A 22,834-nucleotide genomic window follows, 5' to 3' on the forward strand; every position below is an offset into this window, starting at 1 on the left:
TGCCTGGAGCCTGTCTGTCTGTCCCACATTCCTTGCCACTGGAAGGCAGCATGCGGGTGGCAGAATTTCAAGCTAAGGGCAAAGAGCCGTCCTCAGCTTCAAAGGATAGCATCGCAGCCCGGATGGCGACGGATTCTGGAACAGCTCTAAGGTGCTGCTTCCTCCTCTGCTGCCACTAGGCTTCCCCAAAAATCTTTGCCATGCTGCCTCCCAGCCAAAGGTGATGCGCTTCCTACCAAAGGCCAGTGGAACTTTTGGAAGCCCAGATGCCTTTGCTTGGAAATCGAGAAAAAACTTCCAAGAGTGTTGAAGCAGCAAGCTCTTCTTGGTGACAGCACCATGATGCTCCGCCCTTGCTCACAATTGCCTGAGAAACCCGTCAATGCCGTCGAGCTCTTTCCTTTCTGGTGGGATGAAATCAGATCTTGCACATTCACTTTCCCTCCCTCCTTTTTCTCTCTCAGTGCCCGCAAGGACTGCATTTCCTTCATTCCTGCCAAGTCATCCACAGAGACACAAAAGCAACAACATCCTTGTGGGCATGGATGGATCTGTCAAGCTGGGTAGGTATCCCTGCTGGGCTGCAGCATTTCCAGCACACACTGTGTGCTTTCATTTTGGTGAGTCCCACTTGGGCAGAAGCGCCGCTTGGCCAGTGAGTGAATGGTGAGGGTGTTTTGGAAGTGGCCAATGCCTTATTTGCCTGGCTCTGGGCACACAGAAGGAGAGCTCAGCTGCTTTTTCAGCTTGATTCAGCATGGCCTGGTCAGGCTTGGAGTGGGCAATGGTTTTGGCCGCTTTGCCAATGGTAGCTGGCTTTGACAGGCTTTGTTTCTGTCCTCAGGTGGCTTTGGCCTCTGTGCTCAGCTCAGCCCTGAGTGCAGCAAGCGCAGCTCCAGCGTCGGCACTCCCAGCTGGATGGCACCGGAGGTGGTGAGAGGAGAAGCCTATGGCCCCAAAGTGGACATCTGGTCCCTGGGGATCATGGGGCTGGAAATGGTGGAAGGGGAAGCTCCTTACAAGGGGGAAGCCCGTCTCAGGGTAAGGTGCAGCTTAGCAAGAGGGCTCTGTGTGGAGAGAGCTGATGTGGCTAGCAAAGGAGCAGGTGCAGTGTCCTCTTGCATCCTTGTGCTGTAGGTTTTTGAACGGATAGAAAGGAACGGGCCCCCAAAACGCAGAACCCCAGGCACCACTCGGCTCTCCTGCACAACTTCCTCCGCTGCTGCCTGCAGGCAGACGAGGACAGGCGCTGGTCTGCCCTGGAACTCCTGCAGGTAAGAAAAAGCAAAGGGGCAAAAAGCCCTGTCAGCTGAGGACACCTGCATGAAGGGATGAGGAGGAGTGTGGGCCACGTGGCGCACACAGCTCCCAGGACAGGAAGGTGCAGGGGGACACGCTGCCCTTGGTGCTCTTTGTGTGTCTTCCTGGTAGCCAGGGAATCCTGCTTGAGCCCGTGAGGATGGGATCCTGGAAAGTAAGAGTTCCTTTCTTTGTTCTTTATCCTCTGGGCAGCATCCCTTTGTGACCTCAGGCCATCCTGCCTCCAGCCTGGATGCTCTGATCATCTCAGCCAAGCAAGGGCAGGAAGACTGGAGAGGAGACACCTGCGCCTGAGGAGGCCCTTATGCCCCGCCAGCCGAGAGGAGGGAAAAGGGGATGTGTCATCTTTAGGCAGAGCTCCAGCCATCCCCCGAGTATTAAGAGGAGCTGTGCTGTAGACAGGAAATGTGATAGTTTTCATATTTGCTCAGTTTAGGTGTCAGGTTAGGTCTGGTTAGGTCAGTTTAGGTTAGGTGTGTGTTAGGTTCAATTTAAAGCTCTGTTGTTTTTTCTTTCTCAAAAAGATGAACGTTAAAAAAAATTAGGAAATATAGGGATCAACTTTTAAAGACTATGGAACATAGATAGCTTAGATAATAGAGGATTGTTTAGCTTAGAATAGAGTGTTGTTAATTTAGGGAAGCTTTTAAGTAGAAATGAAAGAATTGTCATAATAAGAATTAAGCTGTGAGAGGAAAAGCTGGGCTGCAGCAGAACTGGAGCCTGCAGGCACTCCAAGCTGTCAGCCTGAACAGGCCACCTGCAGGACAGAAGGATGAAGATGGAGAAGTAGCAAGGGGATAGTTTGTTTCAGCCCGAGTGCCAATAAAAGTCTAAAATATCCAGAGTGTCGTAAGACTTCCTTCCTCGCCAGGCTGTAGCTAAGGGGACAGTCCCTTTCAGAGGCCCAAAGAACATAGTGAGGTAAGCAGTTTTGCTTGCCTGAAGCGTGGAATGCCCATGGGCAGCTGCGAGACTTGCGGGTAATGAACGCCAGGAGATGAGCTCCCATTCAGGACAACACTAGGAGGCAGATGTGCAGTCCTTTCTGGGCCTCTTGTCTTGGAGATGTCAGGGTGATCAGCAGCAATCACCATTTGGTTCCAACCCTCCTCTCACTATGTCACCTGTGGGATGGAATGGCATTCTCATAGCGGCATCTGGCCCTTCCTCCCTGCTTCTCTTTTCCCCCCTTTTCAGCCCAGAGCCCCAGGGACCATCTGAGCCAGCCTCATCCCCCACGGGTGTGTGTATTACCGGGCCTGTGTGGGTCGCAGCTGGTGAGAGAGAGACGGTGAATCTTGTTTCTTGAATCAGAAGGCTTGATTTATTAATATATTATATATAATACATTATGACTATACTAAATAGAATATAGAGAGAGGTTTTGCCGAGCAGCTAGCTAGCTAAGAATAGATAGAAAAGAATCCACAACAAAGTTGTGGCCAAGGACTCAGTCCCCTGGCTTGCACTGGTGATTGGCTCTTAATTATAAACATAGAAAATGAGCCAATCAAGGTGTTCTTGTTGCATTCCCCAGCAGCTGATAATAATTGTTTACCTTCTCTTCAGGGGCCTCTGGCCTCCCGAAGATGCAGAAATCCAAAAGAAAGGATTTCTGTGGAGAAATGTCTGCGACATCTCACCTTTCTAAATTGTATAAAAATAAAAGAAAAATGCTGATGTGGAATGAACAGGAAATTCCTTCACCTATAAAATATAGAAGACTTACAATTCACTAAAACAATCCTACAATATAAGAAAATTGGAAAATACAATGTAAAGAGAATTTGAGTCCATGCAGCTGAGTTTCAGGAACAGTCCATCAGCTGAAGTTGTTTCTTTTGGACATCTGAGAGTCCTTTTGGTCCTGAAAACAACTTGCTGCAAAAGGAATCCCATCAATAGGTATCAAAAAACCATTGACAGTCATAACACAATTTTAAACAATTTAAAACAATTTGAACAATTTTGAAATGTCCTTTCTGGCCTTTCAGTGCTTCAGCGCTTCAGAGCTGCTGCCCTCTATTTTCAATCTTTTTTTATTTAATTTTTAATTTTTTTTTTTTTTTTTTGATCGAAAAGCAAAAGAAGCAGCTGCCGACCAGAGCAGTGCCAGAGAAGGAAAGGCCCTGGGGGCCCTGGCCCATACTGGACCAGGAACCCCAAAACTGGCTCACACAGGGGGACCTGGACCGGTAGGACAAACCAGAATCCCCAAAAACATAAGGAGGCCAAGTGATGGCCCTGGCCCAGGAACCTCCTGAGCCCAGCATCCCAGGCCAAACCCATAAGGAAGGCTCTGCATATCCGCAGGCCTGAACCCTGCTGCCAGCACAATGGCAGCACGGGTAGTGAGACACTTCCTTTCCCCTAAACCACTGAGGCATGCCAGCAGCAGGGAAATAGAAGCTGCCCCGAGAATCTTCATCTCGGGTCTGGGAATGTTTGTATCCCACAGCATCACGGCACCACCCCCACTGGGCTGGGGACCAAAGGCAAAACTTTCGGGAGCCCCCTCCCCCTCGCCGCTAGGGCACAAGAGGGGCGGCAGAGATGGCAGCCTCCATGGGACAGCAACCGAAACACCACCCCACAAACCGCCGAGCTTGAAAGCCGGCAGCTGGACTGCCGCAAGAGTCAGCTGGCGGGCAGCCCCCGTGCCACTGAAGGAGAGACCAGCCTCCGGGGCCGCTTCCTGGGGCGGGCCCAGGGCCGGCGGGCCGGCCATGGGGGGCGCCGGGCCGGGGTAGGGGCCCGCGGGGCTGTGGGTGACGCTGGGGCTGGCCTGGAACGCAGCAGTGACTCTGGCCGCGGAGGAGCCGGCCGAGGAGGGAATCACGCTGATCGTGGGATCAGCCGCAGGCTGCTCCGAGAGTCCCGCAGGTTCAGCTCCGTTTTCAGCCCCATCCTGAACAGGAACTGTCTCGGCTGGAGGAGGCGGGGACGCGCAGGAACACGCTGTTGCTGCGTCCCTTGGCTCTGAAAGCGGCGGCAGGCACGGCCCGGGCAGCAGTGGAGCCGCGAGGAGCGGCGGAGCATCGCTGTTGCTTAGCAACAGGTCAATCAGCGAAAGTGCTGTCTCTTCTGCCTTCTCCGACGCTGAGCCGGAAGCTGGAGACGCATCCTCGTCGCCTAGCAACAGCTCAGGGACTGGAAGTGCTTCTTCAGTCTCCGACGCAGGCTCTTGCAGGGGCATGGAGGAAGCCTCAGAGACCGGTGCCGCCCCCATGTCTGAAGGCGGAGTCTGAGAGGCAGGCACTGGCTTGAGCGGTCGCTCCCATCCCCCCGGAGAGAGAGAAGGGGGGGGGAGGAGAAGGCTCCATCTGAGCATGCTCCGGAGAAAGAGTAAAAAAAAATCTTCTTCGGGCCGCGAAGTTTCAGCCCCCCCCGCCGCGAAGCAGGGGGGGGAAAAAAACCCAAAGTCATCACCCACCGGGTCTTCTGCCAAGGGCGGTGGAAACGGAGCCTGGCCATAACAATTAGAGATCCATTGAAAACAAGCTTCTCTGCGTTTCAGGACAGGGAAAAGCTTTATAAATGCTGGGTAGATAGAAGGCAACACGCGTCCCTCAATGTAGACGCACTGGATAATGGAGTCCATGCACTCCCAGACAAAAACATCTAAAGCATATAAGACATCAGCAAAGAACCCAAAAAGCTTTGCCCATCGAAAGAATTCATAGATATCTGTTTCTGACAAAAGGAAACCGTCTTCTCTGCCCCAATATTTCCAGAGGGCAATAAGCTTTTCCTCTGAAGGGGAGAATTGAATCTCTTCTGGCAAGGCATGTGTCTGCCATACGAACAGCCACAAGCTACGAAGGGCTGGTTCATCAGGGATAGAAAAGCCCACAGTACCTTTTGAAAGAGTCCAGCTTGCTCTGGCCAGCTCCACAGGTCTGCTGCTCTTTTCCATCATCTTTCCTGATGGTTTTCCAGAAGAAAGTTCTCTTTGTGGTCAGCCTTGGCTGTGAACTCTGTCCAAATCTTCAGTTCTTCAGCTCCTGGCTTGAATCCACTTTCTGATCACTTCAGAGCAACCATCAAATGCTACACATACAGGATTTTTACCCAGTGCAGCAATTTTGCTCCTCTGGTCTTATCAGATTAATTTTTGCTCTGACACGAGGGGTCACCAGATATTACCGGGCCTGTGTGGGTCGCAGCTGGTGAGAGAGAGACGGTGAATCTTGTTTCTTGAATCAGAAGGCTTGATTTATTAATATATTATATATAATACATTATGACTATACTAAATAGAATATAGAGAGAGGTTTTGCCGAGCAGCTAGCTAGCTAAGAATAGATAGAAAAGAATCCACAACAAAGCTGTGGCCAAGGACTCAGTCCCCTGGCTTGCACTGGTGATTGGCTCTTAATTATAAACATAGAAAATGAGCCAATCAAGGTGTTCCTGTTGCATTCCCCAGCAGCTGATAATAATTGTTTACCTTCTCTTCAGGGGCCTCTGGCCTCCCGAAGATGCAGAAATCCGAAAGAAAGGATTTCTGTGGAGAAATGTCTGCGACATGTGTGCAAACACCAGGGCCTCCTGCAGAGCCCCATTCCCACTGTGCTGCCTCCTTGGCCTTTTCCCACATCTGGGCCAGCCTGCTGTTGCCAGCTGTTGGGCACACACACACACACACACAGCATCCCACACCTGTCAGGGAGCAATTTGATGCAGGAGCCCCTGCTAACCACGGCTCACCAGCCCGGCACTTTTCCCACCCAGCTGTGGCTCCATTTGGACTGCAGGTTTGGGTGGCAGCTCCATGTCTGCTGCAGAGGCTGTTGCTCTGAAGTACAATCTAGGCTCAGGGGGCAGAATGCATTTGGGATGGTGTGGTAGTCAGGGAGAGGCGCTGCGGAAGATGTCACGATGTCACGGAAAGCCAGGACCCTCTGTTCCCCATAGATAAGACCCTCAGTTACTCATAGATAAGAAATTAACATAGGAATGTGGTCCCACTAACAGTAGGAATGTTGCCCCACTGAATCCAGTAACTTTCCACTCCTTACCCAGTACTTTTCCATTCCCTACTAACCATAGGTAAGAAGGACAAACCCCTTTTTGATGTAGAGACCCCCAAGACTATAAGACCCCACGAGAAGAAGTAATAAACACCTTTTGACCGTCCACCACATTGGTGTCTGCGTGTGTCATTGACCCGAACGGCCCTGGAGAGTGGGCTGTCGAGCTGTACCTCAGAACCAGGTCGCCTGCCTTAGTATAGAAGGCAACAGGATGGCCTCCAGGCACAGCTGCAGCAAGGAGATTGCAACAAGGCCTGGCTGCAGGAGTCTCCAGCCTGCAGCTGCAGCGGAATCATCTTGTGCTGCCATGGGGGAGCAAAGGGGGTGAGGGGCTCTTTGCAGATGAGGGTCTCCTCCATGTGCTGCTGCTCACTGGGCTGCTACAGCTGCTAGTGCCCTCCCCCACAGCTGTACCAGGAGCCTGTCTGGGAAAATAACACTGCCAGTGCCAGGGCCAGCCACCCATCCCTGCCATGGCCCTGCCCACAGGGCGTCCTGCCCACCAAACTGCTCCAGTCAGGTGATGTCAGACACCATCAAAATACATTCAAACAATGCATTTTCCACGTTCTGTCAAAGTCATGACCATACAGGCCACATGCTGGAGGCAGACTGCTCTTGGCAGGATGGGGGCAGCCCCAGCAGCTGCTCTCCCGAGGCTGCATGGCCATGGCAGCAGAGGCAAGTCTCTCACTGTGCCCTCTGCTGTGGGACCCAGTGCTTGGGACATGTTCCCACTGAACTCAGGCTGCAGCTACAGCAGCACCATGCCTTCACACATTTGATAGCAAAGAGTTGGAATGGCACACAGGACTGTCCCAAGAGCTAAAAAAAAAAAAAAAAAAAAAAAAAAAAAAAGGGTGGGTGTCGCAGACATTTCTCCACAGAAATCCTTTCTTTCGGATTTCTGTGTCTTCGGGAGGCCAGAGGCCTCCGAAGACAAGGTAAACAATTATTATCAGCTGCTGGGGAATGCAACAGGGGCACCTATTTTGATTGGTGATTGGTTCATGTTTTATGTTTATAATTAAGGGCCAATCACCAGTGCAAGCCAGGGGACTGAGTCCTTGGCCACAGCTTTGTTGTGGATTCTTTTCTATCTCTTCCTAGCTAGCCTAGCTGCTCTGCAAAACCTCTCTCCTTATTCTTTCTAGTATAACTATAATGTATTATATCTTATATTAATAAATCAAGCCTGCTGATTCAAGAAACAAGATTCACCGTCTCTCACCAGCTGCACCCACTCAGGCGCGGTAATAGGTGGGGGAGGGGGCAAGTGAGTTAGAATAGCTCATTCCTTTTTAATACAAGCATACCTGGATTTAAGCAGGGACACTGGGCTAATCCTACTGGGGACTGGTTTGTAAGCCTTGTCTCTAGCAATTCCCACCAGTCTGCAAGCATTTTTCAGCAGAAAGGGGTAGATAAGATTTTACAGCACATGCATGAGCAAGTCTGAGCCAGAACTCAAACGACAAGACAAATACTCCTAAATCGGCCACCCATGGGGAAAGGAAGAAGAAAAGCAGATGAAACAAGTGCCATTGTGGCTGAATTGCCTGCATTTATCCCATGGTCAAACCTTTCTGTACAAAAGCACCTCAATTCAAACACAGCTTAAGATCAAGGAATTCAAGTATTTTGAGAGCATTTAAAGCCTGATTCCTATTACTTTCAAGGAAAGGTAGATGCTCAATTCCTTAAAAACACAAATGTGGGTCTATTTGGGACTGCATCCTTCAAAAGCAGGAATGGAGGTTTAGAATTGCAGAACTGTTTCCATTGGAAAAGACCTTTAAGATCATAGAGTCCTCCCAATAACCTGAGACCACTAACACTGCCAAGGCCACCACCAAAGCATATCCCAGGAAATGTCGTGGGATGGGACATCCTTCTTGTCTCCTTTGTCTCCCAGAAGCCCCTTGGAAAGAGAAATGCCCACACAGGCTTTATCTGACTCCTTCCCAGCCAGCCTTCCCTCACTCCTGGGTCTCATTTGCTCCACAGGCTTCACCAGCTCACTCAGCTCAGAGGAGGTGTCAGAGGAGAAAACGCTTCCTGGTGTGGGGCTGTCTGATCCCTGTCTCATCTTGATTCCATCTGCCCCGCTCCCTCCCCCATCAAAGAGACCGAAGGATCCCCCCAACGCCACGATTCTGCACCAGATCCCGAGCACGTTCCCTCCTGCGCTCCTTGGTGGCCCCGGGAAGGCTCCAGAGCCCTCCCTGTGTGCGGGACAGCTGCTGCAGCACCGCTGCGCCTGCATGCGAGCAGCGCCAAGGAGCAGCTGCTCCAGTTCAGAGTCTGAAACGGAATCCTCAGTGCACACAAATGACAACTGGCATTTCAGGGCTGGCAGGAGAAGCTAAATCCATCTGCTAAATCCATCGGCCCTTTCTAGCCATGGCCACGCTGATACAATTGGAAGAATTGCCCCTGCCCAGGAAGCTCTCAGGTGCAAGAGAGGAGCAAAAGCCAGGTGTTTCTGAGGTGCTAGCTTCCAGTGCCTCAGGTTTTCCTTCCAAGTTCTAAGGAGTTTGGACTATTTTTACCATTTCAACACTTTCTGTGCATGCCTGTGAGCAAGTAAGCCCCGCAAACCCTCTCCCTCAAAGCCTTGAGGTACTGCCAAAGCAGAACTTATTCATGCTCTTTTCTCCTGGTGATTTTATAATCCCGTGCAGACTCTGATAGCAAACCCGTGCTGTAGAGAAAAGATTGGAATCCTGGGGCACTTTCTGGGTGGGTGTTTGAATGTGCTTTTCCAGGCCTCGGGCTGAGCAGGCTGAGGCCGAAGCCTGGGCCCCTCCAGCTGGCGCCGGGAGCCCCCGGGGCAGCGGCGAGGGGCGGCCCTGAGGGCGGCACAAGGGGGCGTTTCCCCCGAGCGGGCGGGCGGGCGAGCGGCGGGGAAAGGCGCCCTGGGCACAAGGGCGGGCACAAGGGCCCCGGCTCTCTGCAGTGCGGGCGGCCCAGCGCCAATCGCTGCTCCCGCAGCCGCTGCAGGGCCGTGTCTCCTCCCCGCCGCTGACCCTGCACCTGCCGCGCTGCCGCCGGCTCTGCCGGGCTCCCCGGCACGGACGGCAAGGACGTGGACACGCTGCAGCAGGGGCCCAGCAGGGACACCCAGATGGTACCAGGGCTGCAGCTCCTCTCCTGCAAGGAAAGGCTGACACAGCTCGGCTTCTGCAGCCTGGCAAAGAGACCGAGCCTTGATCCAGCTGTGGCCTTACAGTACCTGAGGCAACCTACAAGAAAGCTGGACAGGGACTTTGTACGAGGGCAGGCAAGGACAGGACAAGGGAGCACGGATCCAAATGGAGAGAGAGTCGGTTTAGGTAAGGGATTCAGAAAAAAGACTCCTGGAACAGGTTGCCCAGAGAAGGTGTGCATGTCCCGTCCCTGACAGTGTTCAAGGCCTGGCTGCATGGAGCTCTAGACAAGTCGGTCTAGTGCAAGGGGTCCCCAGCCACTGCAGGTGGGTTGCAGCCATGGGATTTTTCAGATCCCTTCCAAGCCAAACCATGCCACAACTCCATGATTCTGGAATTCTTCCCCTCCTCATCCTCTGCCAGAAAATAAAACTTGGCCCCAAGTTCCGCACTGCAGACCATGTCTTTTGGCAGCCTGCAACTGTGTCAACAGAGGATGAAAAGTGATGACATTACTGACACGATTTCCCTTTTCTACTTGAAAATTAAATGCTCTGCTCCTGTCCACTCTGGCAAAATTGTCACAAGAGGCAATTCTTCCCCATGAAATGCTTCATCTCATGCAAAGAAGAAGCCTCAAGCCAACACTCTTCTTTATTGCTACATTGTTTTCTTTGGTTACTTCTCTAATAGGAATGACTTTGGGGTGTGATTTGTTTGTTTCTCTCGTTCCTTGGGGCGCATGGCGGCTCCTCTGTTGGGTTCGCGGGGGCAACGGAGGAATGGCCGCGAGCTCCGGTGGCTCTGCAGCAGCAGCAGCAGCAGCAGCAGCAGCCGCAGCAGCAGCAGCGCTTCTCTCGATCGGTTTTCCGCTCGACTTTTCCCTCGCTCCCCATCCCCTTCTCACTCTCACATTCACTCGACTCCAGTCGCGTCCTGTCCCGAGCTGTGTCGTCCGTGTTCCACCTCTCCCAGCCGTTTCTGAGCATTCTTGGCTGCAGGAGCCCTGCCTGGCCCAGGAGACAGCAGAGATGCATCCCTGTGCACAGTAGGATCCAGGAGCCCAGCAAGTAGCAGCAGAACGCGTCTCGTGGCGCTGGAAGAAAACCCCAGAGCGTTTCCCTGCGGCCGTGGCGCGGAGGAGAGAGCGCAGCCGAGGAGATGCTTCCGCTGGTCCCCGCGAGCTGTGGAGGGAGCGGCTCCGTGCTGCCCGTCCCATTGGAGAAGTAGTGGCAGTGCGGTGAAGGTGCCACGGACTGGGACAGGGGAAACCTCCCCCTGCAGCTCAATGGCATCGTGATGTCCCCACAAGCCGAGGCACAGCTGACGTGTTCTTCTGGAGCACGACGTGGAGCTGGGAACACCATCCTGTAGCTGGCCGCTGGCGGGGCAGAGCCCATTGGCTTTGGCTGTGGCCCCTGCCTGGAGGACACGCTCTGCGCCCCAATGGAATCAATATGAGTCCCCAGCTGGCGCAGGGACGGGGGGATGCTGGTGCTCCCAGGCACAGCAGGGCTCGGCCTGGCCACGTGCCGGAGGTTCCCCGCTCGGCGGCGCTGGGGAATATTAATTTTTCTGCCAGCCGCCGAGCTGCTTTTTGGCGGGACAGGGGATGGATGTTGTGGAAGGGGAGCCGGCTCCTGGCCTTGCTGACAGCTTCTGCCTGCAGCCTGGCACGGGCTGAGGCGGGGGCAGCCAGCCTGACAAAAGCATCCATCCATGTGGATGGGGGGGTGGCAGAGGGGGATGGGTTCCAAAGCCGTGCCCCATCTGGTCTGCTCTGCAGGCCCTTGAGGAAGGCGTGCGTTTACGGGCGGGAAAGGTGGGGATTTCCCCCCCCCCCCCCCCCCCCCCCCGTGGACAGGTTTAGTTCTTGCATGGAGTGGTCAGACCCTCCTCAGGCCCGTGAAACGGTGACAGCTTTGTGCTTTTTCTTGTTTCCAGGTCTCGTTTTGAATTGACTTTCCTGAAATTGTTCTTTGTTTTTCCCAGGAGGATTACACCTGGTGCCCGGACCGGACGGGGAAGCGCCTGCAGCGTCCGGGGAGCGCATCCAGTGCCAGCGCTGCCCCAGGGGCCATGGTATGCGGGGACAGCCCCTTCCAGAAGGACGAGGAGACGAGGACCTGGTGTGGGATGGGCTCCTCTCCTGGCAGCAGCTCTCCAGAGGTGGGCACCTGGCTCCACAGCTGGGCTGGCAGAAGGGCTCCGGGCAGGCGGCAGTGGGCACACGGGCATCCTGCTCCTGCAGCTGCTGAGGAGGTTGCTGTGCCCTGATTAAGCAGAGGAGTGGAACGTGGCTGCCCCACTGCCCTTCTCTAAAAACAGAGAATGGGTCGGGAGGTTTGGGCTCTGAGCACAGCCAGCAGCCTGGCCCGGGCACAGCCATGGTGGGACAGGGGGACAGGAGCCTGCTGCGACTGACTGTGGCTCTCTGGTTTCTCTCCGCAGGCTGCCAGCACCTCATGCCATGGGAACGGCCCCGCTCGGCCTGCCAGGCTGGGAGGGCTGGAGGGCGGCCGGTGTTCATTTGCTGTCAAAAATAAATTGGGGTTTTTTTGTCATCGTCACCCTCGGAGCATTTCTTTCATCCTTTTCCAAGCTTTTGGCCTCCTGTGATAAATGGATGTGATTAGTTCTAACAAAATTGTAATTATTTCAATATTTTTGGAAAATAATTGGAAAGGTATATGTGATTAACGTTATGAAACAAATGGGTTTCTTTGTAGATGATACATGTGGGAAACAGGATACAGGAGATTTGAATTGGCCTTGATGAACAAAATTTAGGAAGACTCCCAAGTCACAATTGGCATCAAGACAAAGTTAAGACAACTCCCAGGACAGGATCGGCCGTGACATGAATAACGCTGGGACGATTCCAGACAGGGAGTCTAAAATAGTGCTCTTATCTATAAAATAATGAGGCTTAATTGGAGCTTAGTGCTTACTTACATAACACAGGACTTGGGGCACAGGCACAACCTGCCAGGTTATTCAGAGGACAGCGAGGAAGACTGTCGGCCTTCCTCCAAGAAGAGCACCAAAGAGCCAGAAGCCCCCTTAGCCCCATGCGCTGTGTGTGTGGTGATGCAGATTTCAGGAATCGGAAACAGGAGGAGATTGACAGGAAAATATTGATGAATATGTATTAGCACACAGTATATCAGTTGTGTCTGGATCCTTTTGCCTTTTGCACGTGAGGCAGGGTGGGAAGCCCTCCCCGTACCCCGATCGATCGGTTTTGCTTATGCTACATCTGAACCACTGCCAAATTTCTTTTTGTAACTACTGGATCCTATTTGATTGTATTATTTTATCTCAGTAAAACTGCTACTAAATTTTAAGTGTGTGGTTTATTAAATTAGACATATGGGACCTCATATATAACATCAGGAATATGACTTAATCGTTTACACAACCAAAATGAATATTATTCAGCTAAATTAACAAGGAATAGAAAAGCATTCCAGACTTAATCACAAAGGATAAAGTAACAGAAATGATGATACTTGATTAAATTATTACATTTTTACTTAATGAGTTAATAGTTCAATCTCCTCTGGCTTTTGATCTCCTCCCCAGAAGGGTGCAGTTCTTTGATCTCCTCTTCACGAGGGGCACAGTCCTTAGGGTTTGGTCTTGGCTTTGGCATGGGGTGCTGTTTTTTGGATGATGATGACTGCCAAAAACCTCCCTGAAATCCCCCCTAAAACCCCCAAAACCCCTCAAGACCCCCCAAATTTCTCCCAACTCCCTGGGGACAGATTTTGGGTGGACTTGGGGTAAATTTGGGTGATTTTTGTGCCTTGTGGATGCCCAAGTAGACGAAGGATTCAAACCCAGCCAAAATCCCCACAGATGCCCTCAAATCACCCCTCAAATTTCCCCCAGAGCCCCTCAGGATGGGTTCTGAGGTAATTTTGGGTGGATTTAGGATAATTTTGGGTCCTTTTGTGAAGCGCGAGGGCCCCGGGTGCAGGGCTTGGAAGGGGCTGAGCAGCGGGGCAGGAAGGGGGGCAGGGAGGGAGGTGTGAAACCCCCCCGAGGATCCCCCAATGGGGACACCCCTGAAAAGTTCTGTGCCAGGACTGAGAAACGAACGGGACTTTTGGATTTTTTGGTCTTTAGTTGTTTTTTTTTCTCTTACCAACAGTTCTACACCAGACTTAGCGTACAAAGAGAAGGCACCAAAAGTCACAAGACACACAGGTTCAAGGTCTTTTAAAATGACTTTGTCCAATTAACTCTTAGAATGCATTTTATTTCTACCTTTCTACCAGTAACTAATTCTTTGTCTGCCACTCAGCATCTGCATTGCAGCTCTTTCCAACCAATCACTCTGTGCTCCCAACACAGCAGAAAATGGAGTAGATGAAGAGCAAGGACATCAGACAATGCCTAAAATCCTCCATCCTGTCTTCTATCCACCCTCATACTAAAATCGCAAAGCTCTCAGTTTTTCGCCCTGTGATAAACTACACTTCTATCTATTTCACACACTAGTAGATTCCAGTTCATCCCAAAGCCTTGGAAGCTTTCTCCATGGACAAAGGTCAAAAGCAGTGTTCTCCTGGGGATCAGGACTTCTCAGGACAGGCAGGGAGACACTCCCTGTGCCCTGGGGTCCAACAGCAGGGGGGAAGGGGAGGTTGGGGACAGGAAAAGAAGGACTTAGGCAGGAAAAAGGGGAACCTTAAACAGCGTGGTGAGCGCCATTTCTAGAGGGAGGGCCTGGGACGGCGTGGCCGTCACCTTCCCGGGCAGGTGTGGATGCACAATCCAGGTAAGATTTCCCATGGATCAGCCTGGGAAACATCAGGGAGCTGGAGATGAAGAATTCTGAACAACCTCGCAGGTGGTGTTTGTGACAATTGTTTTCCTCATGGATTGTTTACCCCAAGGCGTGTTTTCTTAATTAGCCAATCATGTGAAATGTAAAATATCCAATCAGGTCCACCTGTATCGGGACCGAGTATAAAAAAATGGGTTTCCTAATGAAGATGATTATTGGCCTTCTGAAGATGCATGGAGTGTGTCACTCATTTATCCGTGTCGTTTCTGACTCAACGGTGATGGGCAGGGAAGGGGGGACATGGAAAGACGGGGGAGAAGGAGGACACAGGACGGAGAGGGGACGGCACTTAACCCTGTTTTGGAAGTTTCTAAGGGATGAAGACAAAATCAGAAGAAAATTAAGGCCAAACCAAAAGGAGAAGCAGCCAGGTGTGTTCCCAACATGGATCACAGGGAACGAGTGAGTGACCAGGGCTGTGTCCAAAGTGCCTCCTCCGGTGGGGGATGGAGCTGGAGCAGCGCACGAAGCTCTTCCTGCACTCGGGGCACTCACGCCTCCGTTGGTGTCGGGTCAAGTTGGAGCTGCTGGAGAAGCTCTTCCCACACTGGGGACACTCGTAGAGCCTCTCCCCAGTGTGGATGCGCTGGTGTCTGATGAGGGTGGAGTTTTGCTTGAATCCTTTCCCACAGTCGGGGCAGCGGAAGGGCCTCTCCTCTGTGTGAATCCGATAGTGCCGGAGGAGATGGGAGCTGGTCGGAAACCTCTTCCTGCATTTATCACACTCGTAGGGCCTCTCCCCAGTGTGGATGCGCTGGTGGATGATGAGGTGGGAGTTGTACTTGAATCCCTTCCCACACTCAGGGCATTGGAAGGGCCTCTCCTCTCTGTGACTCCAATAGTGCTTGAGGAGATAGGTGCTGGTCAGAAACCTCTTTCTGCATTTATCACACTCGTAGGGCCTCTCCCCAGTGTGGATCCTCTGGTGCTGGATCAGGTTGGAGCTGCAGCTGAAGCTCTTCCCACACTCTACGCACGTGTGGGGCTTCTCCCCATCATGGAGCTGCTCATGGAGCACCAGCTCCGAGCTCTGGCTCCATCTCCGGCCGCCTTCCCGGCCCAGGCTGGCTCTTTCCCCCTCAGATCCCCGCCAGCTGCGTTTGCAGCCCCTCCTCGTGCGGCATCTCCATGCCTTTTCCTCCCCGTTGGCTTCCTGTGCCGTGGAGCCGCTCAAAATGGCCTCTTCCACCAGGTTCTGACGCGGGCATTTGTCCTCCCTGCTCTCCATGCTCAGCTCCTGCTCTGGGGGAGGAAGGACAAGGACAGGATGGGATTTGCCTCCGTGCCATAGGCAAGGGCAAGGAGATCCCCCCAGGGCTGTGCTGCAGCCGGGGCCGTGCTGGGCTGGGAGAGGGAGCAGCACAGAGGGGAAAGAGGCACTGACTTCCTCCTCACCTGCCTCAGTGTCCCGGGGCATCTTCCTCTTCCTCGAAGCCTCCCAGGGGTTGGCAATGGGAAATCCTGGTTAGGGGAAAACAAGGGATGAGCACGTTGAGTTTGAAGGTCCCTCTGCCAGAGTCCATCTCTACAAGTCACTGGTTATCTGGGCTCGATAAATTCCTCCCAAACACCAAGATACAGCCCTGGAAAAGCCTCCCAGGAGTTCCCCATCCCTGGTCCCTCCCCTCTGGTGTTCAGGGTTCCCCCCTGTCCCAGCTGCTGGGGTCACGCTTGGATTGAGGGTCCCCCTTGTGCTCAGTGCCCGCCCTGCCCAGGCTGCTGGCAGTCCCAGCAATGCCAAAAGCTCCCCCCTCTTCGCTCTCCCCATTTCGGGATGCCGGGGCTGTTTGGGCTCCCGGGCTCCCTTCTCCCCTCGTTCTCTGCTCTGGGCTGCAGCGGCTCCAAGGAGTCCCCCCTGCCCCTCTCCAGGCTCTTGAGGCTCCCGCCCATGGCGGCGCTCCCCCCTCTCTGGGCTCCCCACTTTGGGCTCCTGGGGCACACAGGGCTCTGCTCCTCCAGGCTGCCTCTGCCGGCAGCCGCCACCAGCACCCCCCGATGTCCCCCCAAGGGGCCTTTTCCGCTCAGCCTTGGACTTCTTCATTCTCCAAACATCCCCCCAAAAAGCCAACTGGGAGATACTGGGAGTGACTGGGAACATGCTGGAGGGAACTGGGATACACTGGGAGATACTGGGAGGGACTGGGAACATGCTGGAGGTGATTGGAAGCAACTCGGCTTATACTGGGATCTACTGGGACCATACTGGGAGTGTCTGTAACCACAGGGGAGTGATGGAAGCACACTGGGAACAGCTGGGCCCATGCTGGGAGCAACTGGGATCAGACTGGGGGCACTGGCATCAGAATGGGAGTGACTGGGAGACACTGGGATTAGACTGCAAGTGGCTGGGATCATACTGGGAGTGGCTACACTCATACTGGGATTATACTGGGAGTGAATGGAACCTGACTGGGGGTTACTGGGAGGTACTGGGCCCATGCTGGCAGGAAAAAGTGACACACTGGGAGCAACTGGGATCGGCTGGAAGGTACTGGAACTGTGCTGAGAGGACTGAGACCACAACTGGGGCAACTGGGATCATACTGGGAGCAACTGGGGCCACCCTTTGAGCAACAGAGAGAAACTGGGATTATGCTAGAGGAAACTGGGAGTAACTGGGAAAGACTGAGATCTGGGATTCTGAGGTTACTAAAACATACTGGGAGTGTCTCTAACCATACTGGGGGGACTGGAACCACACTGGGAACAGCTGGGAACATGCTGAGAGCAACTGGGACGATGCTGGGGGAAACTGAATCTACCCTGGAGGCAACTGGGCACGACTGGGACCCTGCTGGGAGGGACTGGGACTGTTCTTGGGGCAACTGGGATCATAATGGGAGGAACTGGGAACATCTGGAATTATGCTGGGAGCAACTGGGATCACACTGGGATCACAGTGAGAGCAGCTGAGTCCATGCTGGGTTACACTGGGACCTCATTGAGAGCGACTGGAATCATACTGGGATTGACTGGGAGTGGCTGGTTTTGTGGATTTTGGGGGGTTTGGGTTTTGGGGGACTTTCTTGGCATTTTGAGGGGGAGTTTTTCTGGGGGTGTTTGGGGGTTTATTGAAATTTTTGCGGCTTTTTTTGAATTTTGGGGGTTTTACTGGGATTTTGTTGGGATTTTTTGGGATTCTCAGAAATTCTGGGGGTTGTATTGGGATTTTTAGGAGATTTTGGGGCATTTTATTGGAATTGTGGTGGCATTTAGTGGGATTCATTGGCGATTTGGGGATTTTTGGTGGGATTTGTGGGGATTTGTAGGGTTTTTTGAGTGTTGCCAGGATTTCTTTGGATCTTGGGGGAGATTTTGTGCGACTTTTTATGGTTTTGGGGACATTTTGGAGAGATTTGCTGAGTTTAATCAGGATTTTTGGGGTGATTGGGATTTCAAAGGATTTTGTGGGCTTTTATTGGGATTCTAGGGTGTTCTAATGGGATTTTGAGAGATTTAATTGGGATTTAGTGGGGTTTATTGGGACTTCTGGGGCTTTTAAGGAGATTTAGGTGCCTGTCAGCTTATCTGACACGAAGGAAATGCCCCAAAGCCCCTCTAAAATTCCACTAAAAGACCACAAAATCCTCCAAAATTACAAAAAAACCCTCAAAACCCTCAGAGAATCTCCCAAAATCCCAGTGGAACTCACCAAAATTTTAAAAAACTCCCAAAAATTACAACAAATCCTCCCCCAAGAAACCCCTCTCAACCTTTCTCCTGAACTCACAATAAAATCCACCAAAGCCCAAAAAAGCCACCCCAAAATCCCCAAAAACCCTCTCAAAACCCCAAAATCCCCCCAGAATCAGTGGGGCCATCCTGGATCAGGGGGCCCCGGCCGGTGGAACAGGAGCCACTTCAGGGGCCCTCGGAGCTTTTTGGGGAGAGGGCACCATGGGAGACCCCCAAAAATGGGGGGGGGAACCCCTGCTGTGCCCCCTCCCCCAGACCCTGGTTCAGGGTGGGCCTGGGACCCCCCGAGACCCCCAAACTTTATTTATATTTATTGGTAATGTTAAAGTAATAGTTATTGTTTTTTTTGGCTTGAATAATTATGGGAGTATTCTAAGTAAGAGTTGAAATTGCTATATTTCATTTTCATTATAATTATTTCATTTTAATAATTATTTATTTATTTATAATTTCATTCTAATTTTTAAGATGAAAGGAAGGAAGTTCAAGGGCAGGAACATTTTTTCCTGGCTGGGGACTGGAATTCCAGACCCTGGGAGTGTGTGCAGGCCCACACAGACTGGGATTGTCCTGGGGTGACGTTATGATGCTTGTATCCCCATTCATATGTTCTGTGCCTTTAAGACCGGCTCTGAAGAGTGGAAGTTTTGTTTGGGTTTCTCTTATCAGGGACACAGAGACGGGCAGTACATAGGGCTGATTTGGCTTCTTGCTTTCAGCTTGCTGCTTTGCTTGCTCTCTTTTCTGCTCTTGCTTCTGCTCTGCTTTGGCCTCTGCTTATTAGCTAGTTCTAGCTAAACAGTCCACATTCCTTCCTGGACTGTTTCTCCTCTCCTGTTTCTGTGACCATCTCGAACCTGCTCTGGACTGGGACTGGGAACACCGAGGATTCACACCGTTCGGCTGCAGCAGCTGCCCCAGTACCAGAGGGACTGAGAACAGAGCAACCACCCCCGAAAGAGACTTTCTGATTTTGTCACCTTTCTCAGAGCGGTGTCAGCTGGTATTGTTCATTTTGTGTGCTGGGGGGTGCTGTGCCAGTCAAATAAACAGGTTCTTTCCACCTCTCTCCAAGGAATTTTTTCCTGAACCGGTTGGGGGGAGGGGCCGTGTGGGTTTTGCTTTCTGGAGGGGCCCTCCTTTGCAGATTCTTTAACAAATTTGCCCTAAACCAGGACAGGGAATTTCGGGGGTTTTTTGGCAAATTTTTGGGGATTATTTTAGGGATTTTGGGGGGATATTTTTAAGGAATTTTTGGGAAATCTTGGGGGATTTTTTGAGATTTTTGGGGACTTTTTTAGGGAATTATTTGGGGATTTTTGGGGAATTTTAGTGATTTTTTGGGGGATTTTTTGGGGGGATTTTTGGCGATTTTTTGGGATTTTTTTGGGTTTTTGGGGATGTTTGGGGAATTTTTGGGGAAATTTTGGGCAAATTTTTGGGGATTTTTTGGAGAATAGTTGGCGAACTTTTGGGGTTTTTTAAGGAAAATTTTGACGAATTTTTGGGGTCAGCCCAATCCTCCCCTGGTGCAGCTGCAGCCTCACGGGGGAGCTCAGCCCATCCCCCCCCAGGAGCCCCCCCCAGGTCCTGCAGCAGCCGGGCCAGGCCTGGGGGGAGGTCCCAATTTGGGCTCACCCAATCTGGGAGGTCCTCACCTGGATCTGGGAGAAAAAACAAAAAAAATTCAAATTTTGGGAAGTTCTTGGGGTTTTTGGGGTTTTTTTAGGGGGTTTTCTTGGGGATTTTGGGGAATTTTTTGGGGAATTTTTGGGGATTTCTGGGAATTTTTGGGGAATTATTTGGGTTTTTTTGGGGTTTTTGGGGATTTTTGAGGGTGTTTTTGGGGAATTATTTGGGGTTTTTTGGGGGAATTTTTTGGGTTTTTTTTGGGGGGGGGTTTGGGGATTTTTTAGGAGAATTTTTGGGGGGGTTTTTTGGAATTTTTGGGGTTTTTTGGGGGGATTGTTGGGGATTTTTAGGGGTGCTTTTGGGGAGCTTTTTGGGGTTTGAGGTTTTTTGGGGGGGATTTGGGGGTGTTCTGTGGGATTTTTTGAGGGGTTTTTTTAGGGTTTCCTGAGGATTTTTTGGAGATTTTTTTTGGGTTTTTTGGGGGAATTTTTTGGGATTTTTGGGGGGGTTTTTTGGGATTTCTTAGGGATTTCCGGGGACTTTTTGGAGATTTTTTTTGCGATTTTTTTTTATTTCTTGGTGGGGTTTTTTGGGATTTTTTGGGGTTTTTTTTAGGGGGATTTTTTTGGAGTTCTTTGGGAATTTTTTGGAGATGTTTTTGAGATTTTTTGTGGGATTTTGGGGGTTTTTTTTGGGTTTCTTTGGGATTTTTTGGGGTTTTTATGGGGGTTTTGGGGGATTTTTGGGGGGGTTTTGGGGACTTTGGGGAATTTTTTGGGGTTTTTGGGTTTTTTGGGGGGATTTTTGGAGGATTTTTTGGGATTTTTGGGGGGATTTTTTGAGAATTTTGGGGGATTTTTGGGGATTTTGGGGTTTTTTGGGATTTTTTTGTGGATTTTTGGGGGCGGTTTGGGGATTCTGGGGATTTTTTTGGGGGATTTTTTTGTTTTTTTTGGGGACTTTTGGGTTTTTTTTTGGTTTTTTTTGGGGAATTTTTTGGGGAGTTTTTGGGGATTTTTTAGGGGTTTCTCACCTGGAGGCAGCAGCAGATCCAGGAGCCCCCCCTGAGCTATGGTTGGGGGTTTTGGGGGGGGAGGCACCCTCAAAAAAGCCTAAAAATGTAATTAGGGAGCAGAAAGGTTAATTAGGGCTCTTCACATTTAATTAGGAGCAGCAAGACTTTAATTAGGGACCACTAAGATTTAATTCCCCAAAACCCCAAAAAAATAAACCCCAAAAAATCCCCAAAAACCCCCAAAAAATCGTCCAAAAAAACCCTAAACCCCCCAAAAAATCCCCCCAAAACCCCCAAATTTTAATTAGGAAATCTCAAAAATTTAATTAGGGACCCCCAAAATTTAATTAGGGAAGCCCAAACTTCAATTAGTGATAACTAATATTCAAATTCAATTTGAATTTTTACTTTTTTTTTTTTTAATTAATTTATATTTCAATTTGGGAACCCCAAAATTCAATCAAGGACTCCAAGTTTTTAATTAGAGGCCCCAAAATTTCATCAGGGAACCCCAAAATTCCCTCAAGGATCCCCAAAAATCCCACAGAACCCCCAAATACCGCTCAGGACCCCAAGTCCCCTCAAGGATCCCCAAAATCCCCTCAAGGATCCCCCAAATCCCCTCAGGAACCCCCAAATTCCCTCAGGGACCCCCAAAAATCACACAAAATCCCCAAATCCCCTCAGGGACCCCCAAATTCCCCTCAGGACCCCCCAAATCTCCCTCAGGAGCGCGAATCCCCTCAGGGAGCGCGGAGCCCCCGCACATCCCCCGGCTCTCCCTCAGAACCGCCCCGAAACCGCTGAGTTCGCCCCAAAAGCGCCCCAAAATCCACCGGGAGCCCTCGGGAGCCTTTCCCGGCTCCTTCGCAGCGTTCCCGGCCCTGTTTTTCCCAAATTTTGCCCCAAAATTCCGCCCCGGCCGCCGCCTCCCCTCACCGGATTCCCGCCGCTCCTCGCCTGGACACGCCCCCGCCCACAGCGCCAGCCAATGGGAGCGCGGGGCGGGAAAACAGCGAGCCAATGAAAACGCGGGGCGGGAGAATCGCCGGCGATAGAAGCGAGGGGCGGGAAAAGAAGAGAGGCGGGAATGATGAGATGAGTGACAGCGCTCGTAACCAATAGAATCGCGGGAGTGCGAGAGAGCGACCAATGGTAAGCAGGAGGCGGGGAAAAGCCGGCCCAGCGTCTCCCAGTTCATCCCAGTATGGCCCAGTGCCCTCCCAGTTGAACCCAGTGACTCCCAGTCCCTCCCAGTAACTGCCAGTGCCGCGTCCTGACCCCCACCCTGCGCCCCAAAGGCTCCCAGTACAAACCAGTACAGAGAGAGGACTGGGATGGACTGGGAGGAGACTGGGATGGACTGGGATGGGATTTGGGGTTACTGGGATGAACTGGGCTGAACTGGGAGGGGACGGAGCCTTTAAGCCTCGGGTGGGGCCCATCGGGAGCAGCCTTAAAGCGGCAGCGCCCTCTTAAAGCGGCAACGTGTTCTTAAAAGGGCAACGCCTTCTTAAAAGGGCAACGTTTTCCTAAAGGGGTGACGCCTTCTTAAAAAGGCACCGATTGCTGAAAAGGGCAATGCTTTCTTAAAAGGGCAACGCCGCCTTAAAAGCGCAATGAAGCCCCCGCCCATTTCTGGGATTAATTAGCGTGGCCACGCCCCCCGCCCGTAAATAGCGGCACAAACGAACTCCAAAAAAAACGTCCGGGAGGGGCCCCAAAATTCCTTCCTGCGGATCCCAAAAGTTTCCCAACCCCCACCCCCCACCACCACAAAAAATTCCCAAAATTCTGCCGGGACACCCCAAAAATCTGCTCGGAGCCCCCAAAACTCCCGAAATTCCCACCGGGGACCCCCAAAAATTCCCCAAAATTTCCATCCGGGACCCCCTTAAACTTCCCCAAAATTCCTCCGGGACACCCCCCCCCCCCCCCGCTTTCCCGTGTTGACGTCACCGCCGGCGTCCGCTGAGTCACCTGACCGGGGGAGGGTGGGGGAGGGGTTGACCACATCGTGCCCCTCCCCCACCCCCCAAAAAAACTTCCCCAAAAACTCCCAAAATTTTTTTTTGGGGGGCCCCCCCCCTTTGCTCCTCCCATCCGCCAGGGGGTGCCACCTGCGGTC

General features: G+C 51.9%; 1 protein-coding gene across 1 annotated transcript; it reads right to left on the minus strand.

Annotated features, from left to right (window-relative positions):
* Positions 1-13,287: 13,287 nt before the first annotated feature.
* On the minus strand, positions 13,288-22,722 carry LOC132086147 (zinc finger protein 774-like). Its single transcript, XM_059491614.1, has 4 exons — positions 22,666-22,722; positions 20,725-20,803; positions 15,759-15,824; positions 13,288-15,605 (listed from the first exon to the last, which is right to left on the minus strand). The coding sequence occupies exons 1-4, from the start codon at positions 22,720-22,722 to the stop codon at positions 14,704-14,706; spliced, it is 1,104 nt and encodes a 367-aa protein (XP_059347597.1). The 3' UTR covers positions 13,288-14,703.
* Between the last annotated feature and the right edge of the window lie 112 nt (positions 22,723-22,834).

The sequence above is a fragment of the Ammospiza nelsoni genome, chromosome W (genome assembly GCF_027579445.1).
Source record: "Ammospiza nelsoni isolate bAmmNel1 chromosome W, bAmmNel1.pri, whole genome shotgun sequence".
NCBI classification, from domain to species: domain Eukaryota; kingdom Metazoa; phylum Chordata; class Aves; order Passeriformes; family Passerellidae; genus Ammospiza; species Ammospiza nelsoni.

Bases quoted from the DNA above. Each gene is read 5' to 3' on its own strand.
- LOC132086147 (XM_059491614.1), bottom strand. From the start codon at position 22,722: ATGTGGTCAACCCCTCCCCCACCCTCCCCCGGTCAGGTGACTCAGCGG. The intron at 20,804-22,665 runs GTGACGTCAACA...TTACATTTTTAG, and splicing joins TGACTCAGCGGACGCCGGCG to GCTTTTTTGAGGGTGCCTCC. The intron at 15,825-20,724 runs GTGAGAAACCCC...TCCCCTAACCAG, and splicing joins GGATCTGCTGCTGCCTCCAG to GATTTCCCATTGCCAACCCC.